The sequence below is a fragment of the Atta cephalotes genome (assembly GCF_000143395.1).
Source record: "Atta cephalotes unplaced genomic scaffold scaffold00076, whole genome shotgun sequence".
NCBI classification, from domain to species: domain Eukaryota; kingdom Metazoa; phylum Arthropoda; class Insecta; order Hymenoptera; family Formicidae; genus Atta; species Atta cephalotes.
The window spans coordinates 224,115-227,853 of NW_012130140.1; the positions used below are offsets into that span (position 1 = coordinate 224,115).

The following is a 3,739-nucleotide window of genomic DNA, read 5'->3' on the forward strand; positions in this document are numbered from 1 at the left end:
TTTGTTGTGTGTGTGTGTGTGTGTGTGTGTGTGTGTGTGTGTGTGTGTGTGTGTATTATTTATTATAATCTATTCAAGTTTATGTATAAGCAATTAAAATGGAGCTTTTAAAGAAAAAAAAATTGTTTTAATTAAACTATATATTATTAGTTAAATAAAAATATTGAAAACTTTTATATCTCTAATTATTTTGTAATATAAAATATCAATTTTATACACAATTTGATTATTTTAACTTTAATCCTAAGGTCTTAAAAATAAATTGTAATTTTCTTTGAATTATCTCATATTGCCTTTTTTTTTAATGAAAAATTGAATTACAGATTTTACTCTTCTTGTTGAATATACATATTATTCATTATTTTCAGGGTTGCTTTTTAGATAACAATGATTGTTATGGTAAACCGCTTTGTGTAGAGAATAATATGGAAAGAAAAAATGAATTCTTTTTTTGTTGTTGCGAAGGCAATATGTGTAACCAAAACTTCTCTTGGGTTCCACAACCAACCACTAAGCCTACAGAACCATCTGTTATTCATGGTATTCAAATATGCATGGTTTATTTTATATTTGAAAATAAATTTGTATCTTTTGCAATACTTGTAATAACATTTAAATAATTATCTTTTCAGAATTAGAACCTATGCCTAATGCAAAGCAGCAAGCAATAACACTTGCCCTTTTAATAGCAATCCCTATACTTCTTACAATTAGTTTATTTTCTTTTTGGTGGCTCTATCGTCGTCGAAAATTGGGCTATTTTAACGAGGTTGTATTTTGAGATTGTGTTACAAAATTTTTAAATGTGTTATTTAATTTATGAAATTTATGTAAATTTCTCAGATACCAACGTTGGAACCAGTACCATTGCCACAACCCTCACCTAATCTAGGTTTACGACCAATACAACTTCTTGAGATCAAAGCTCGAGGTCGTTTCGGAGCAGTTTGGAAAGCCCAATTTAAAAATGAGATCGTGGCAGTTAAAGTTTTTCCCATTCAAGATAAGCAATCTTGGCAGACTGAACAAGAGATTTTTAAGCTTGCACATATGGATCACGAGGACATATTACACTTTATAGGTGTTGAAAAGCGTGGAGATAATCTACAAGCTGAATTTTGGTTAATCACGGCGTATCACGAAAAAGGTTCACTGTGCGATTATTTAAAAGCAAACATTGTAACATGGCCTGAGATGTGTAGAATTGCAGAGTCCATGGCAAGGTAACAGTTATAATAATAATGATAATAATCTGTTAGGAATGAAACAAGATTATATGTAAATTGAATAAAATAATATTTTTACTGAGTTATTGTTTAATATTTAATAAAAGCATTTTTGTTATCAGAGGTTTAATGCATCTACATGAGGAAATCCCAGCTAATAAAGCAGATGGCTATAAACCAGCTGTAGCTCATAGAGATTTTAAGTCAAAAAACGTTTTACTCAAGGCTGACATGAGTGCCTGTATAGCAGATTTTGGCTTGGCGCTTATTTTTCATCCGGGAAAACCTTGCGGTGATACACACGGACAGGTAATTTACATATCATTATGCATTTTATATTGATGTGAAAATAACTATAATATTTTATAGGTTGGAACGCGAAGATATATGGCACCAGAAGTTTTAGAAGGAGCAATAAATTTTACTAGAGATTCATTTTTACGAATTGACATGTATGCCTGTGGGTTAGTTCTGTGGGAATTAGCTTCAAGATGTACTGTACAAAATGTACGTAATATATATTATGTGTAACATGTTTTACAGAGAATGCATTTTTGCTGAACTGCGAACTCTCAAGACTAGAGCTGTAAATATGGTTTAGATATGTGGATATCGAGGAAATGATTACCTGGATATCCTATATCCGATTTCTTAAGTTACCTGGTCCTTTCATTTGATCGACGTCGATCTTACCCAGATAATCCGCATTTTAACATTTGAAAAATTGTATTTATTCAAATTTGTGAATTTTCAAAATCTGAACTATCCATTACAAGAAATTGGAAGAAAACTGAAACATATCAGACTATAATATGCCAAAATTTACTTTGAAGAATGATAAAAATGCGGCTGCACATGAAATCTTAACGAAATGAAAACTGGATATTATTTTCGTATTTTTAAAATATAGTCGCGCGCGCGCGCGCACACACACGCACGCACACACACACACGCGTGCACGCACGCACGCATACACGCGCGCGCGCACACATGCACGCACACACACAATGACTAACATAATCATGTACTACCCATCTTGCAAGTTAAGTGCATGTCAAAAGATACTAATTGTTTTTATTTCAATATTAGGGACCAATTGGAGAATATCGACTACCATTTGAGGACGAAGTTGGTCTCCATCCTACTCTAGAAGACATGCAAGAAAGTGTTGTTCATAAAAAAGAGAGACCACTCATTTTAGAAACTTGGCGTAAACATCCAGTAAGTAAAAATGTACAGAAATATTTATTTTAATTCTGTTTATGACAGAATTATTATCTATATAAAAAATCACAAAGAAATGCATATATATGTATGTTATGAATTTTATGCAAACAAATTCCTTCTGTATAAAAACTGCTAGTAATAGAAATTTTTTTTATAGCTGTAAAAAGAACAATATTTTTCTAAAAAAAAAAATAAAATTGAATATATAGTTTTTTAATGTCTATAATTAAAATGTGTGTTATTTCAGGGATTATCATCAATTTGTGATACAATGGAAGAATGTTGGGATCACGATGCCGAAGCACGCCTTTCTGCCTCGTGCGTAGTGGAACGAGTTGCTACTCTTGGTAGAGCTCTTGTATTAAATTCAACTACTTTGATTCGTGTTGATAATACCAACGAGATTATTACTACCAAGGAATCTAGTATGTAGTTAGTGTCCATTAATATAGTTTATTTTAATGGCACAACCATTTTTTGTATCATAATTTTGTTATACGTATCAATGAGGAATGTTGAAACAATAGAAAAAAGACAAACATATATCTCCGACTTTATGTTTTACTATTTGAATAATTATTAATTTCTCCTCTATATATGCTATACCAGTGAAGATCGTTAGTTACATCATGGCATTCATCCTAATAAAAGTATATCTACTATACACACATTTTATCTTTCCCAATGCCTCTTTATGCATTGGGACAGATTCAGTAACATTAAAAAGATTTGTGAAATTGACAAACATTTTTTTAATGTCTAGAAAATGTAAAGTAAAACACTATGGGCAAAATATTACACAAGTAATAGTAAGATGAATAAGAAAAATTTAAATAGATGAAATTATAATTATTTATTGCCAAATTATATCTCAATATTCATTTCATACAAGTAAATCTCTGTTTTAAAAATGTAAATAAAAAGAATGATGTATTTCATTTTTTATTAATCTTTGCAATAATTTGCAAATATCATGCGAGAAAATGTAAGGCGACTGCTTCCATTTAACCAAGAATTCGTGAATTACATGTTTAGAAGAATTACATTTTACGAAAATTTGGTATTGGATTGTTCGCACTGAATTCTAAAATAATCGTGTAAAAATCATCATCGAGCTTGTGTAACTACTCTACCCACACAGTAAGATAAAAAAAAGATCTGCGGGATTTCTTTAACATATCTTACTGAGAATCATAGCATTCAGAGCAATCGAGAAAGAGAAAAAGGGAGAAAGGGAGATATCTGAAGCATACTTTTTAAATTTAATACAATATAATCACACTGCC

General features: G+C 30.7%; 1 protein-coding gene across 1 annotated transcript in view; it reads left to right on the forward strand.

The window, feature by feature from the left end:
* Positions 1 to 2,996, forward strand: part of LOC105624373 (activin receptor type-2A) — a 5,717-nt gene extending 2,721 nt beyond the window's left edge. Inside the window, exons 2-8 of the mRNA XM_012205737.1 lie at positions 369 to 540; positions 633 to 769; positions 844 to 1,223; positions 1,349 to 1,535; positions 1,596 to 1,733; positions 2,316 to 2,447; positions 2,701 to 2,996. Of these exons, the coding sequence (XP_012061127.1) occupies positions 369 to 540; positions 633 to 769; positions 844 to 1,223; positions 1,349 to 1,535; positions 1,596 to 1,733; positions 2,316 to 2,447; positions 2,701 to 2,886 (1,332 nt within the window). The 3' untranslated portion in view covers positions 2,887 to 2,996. The remainder of the gene's footprint in view (positions 1 to 368; positions 541 to 632; positions 770 to 843; positions 1,224 to 1,348; positions 1,536 to 1,595; positions 1,734 to 2,315; positions 2,448 to 2,700) is intronic.
* The last annotated feature ends 743 nt before the right edge of the window (positions 2,997 to 3,739 follow it).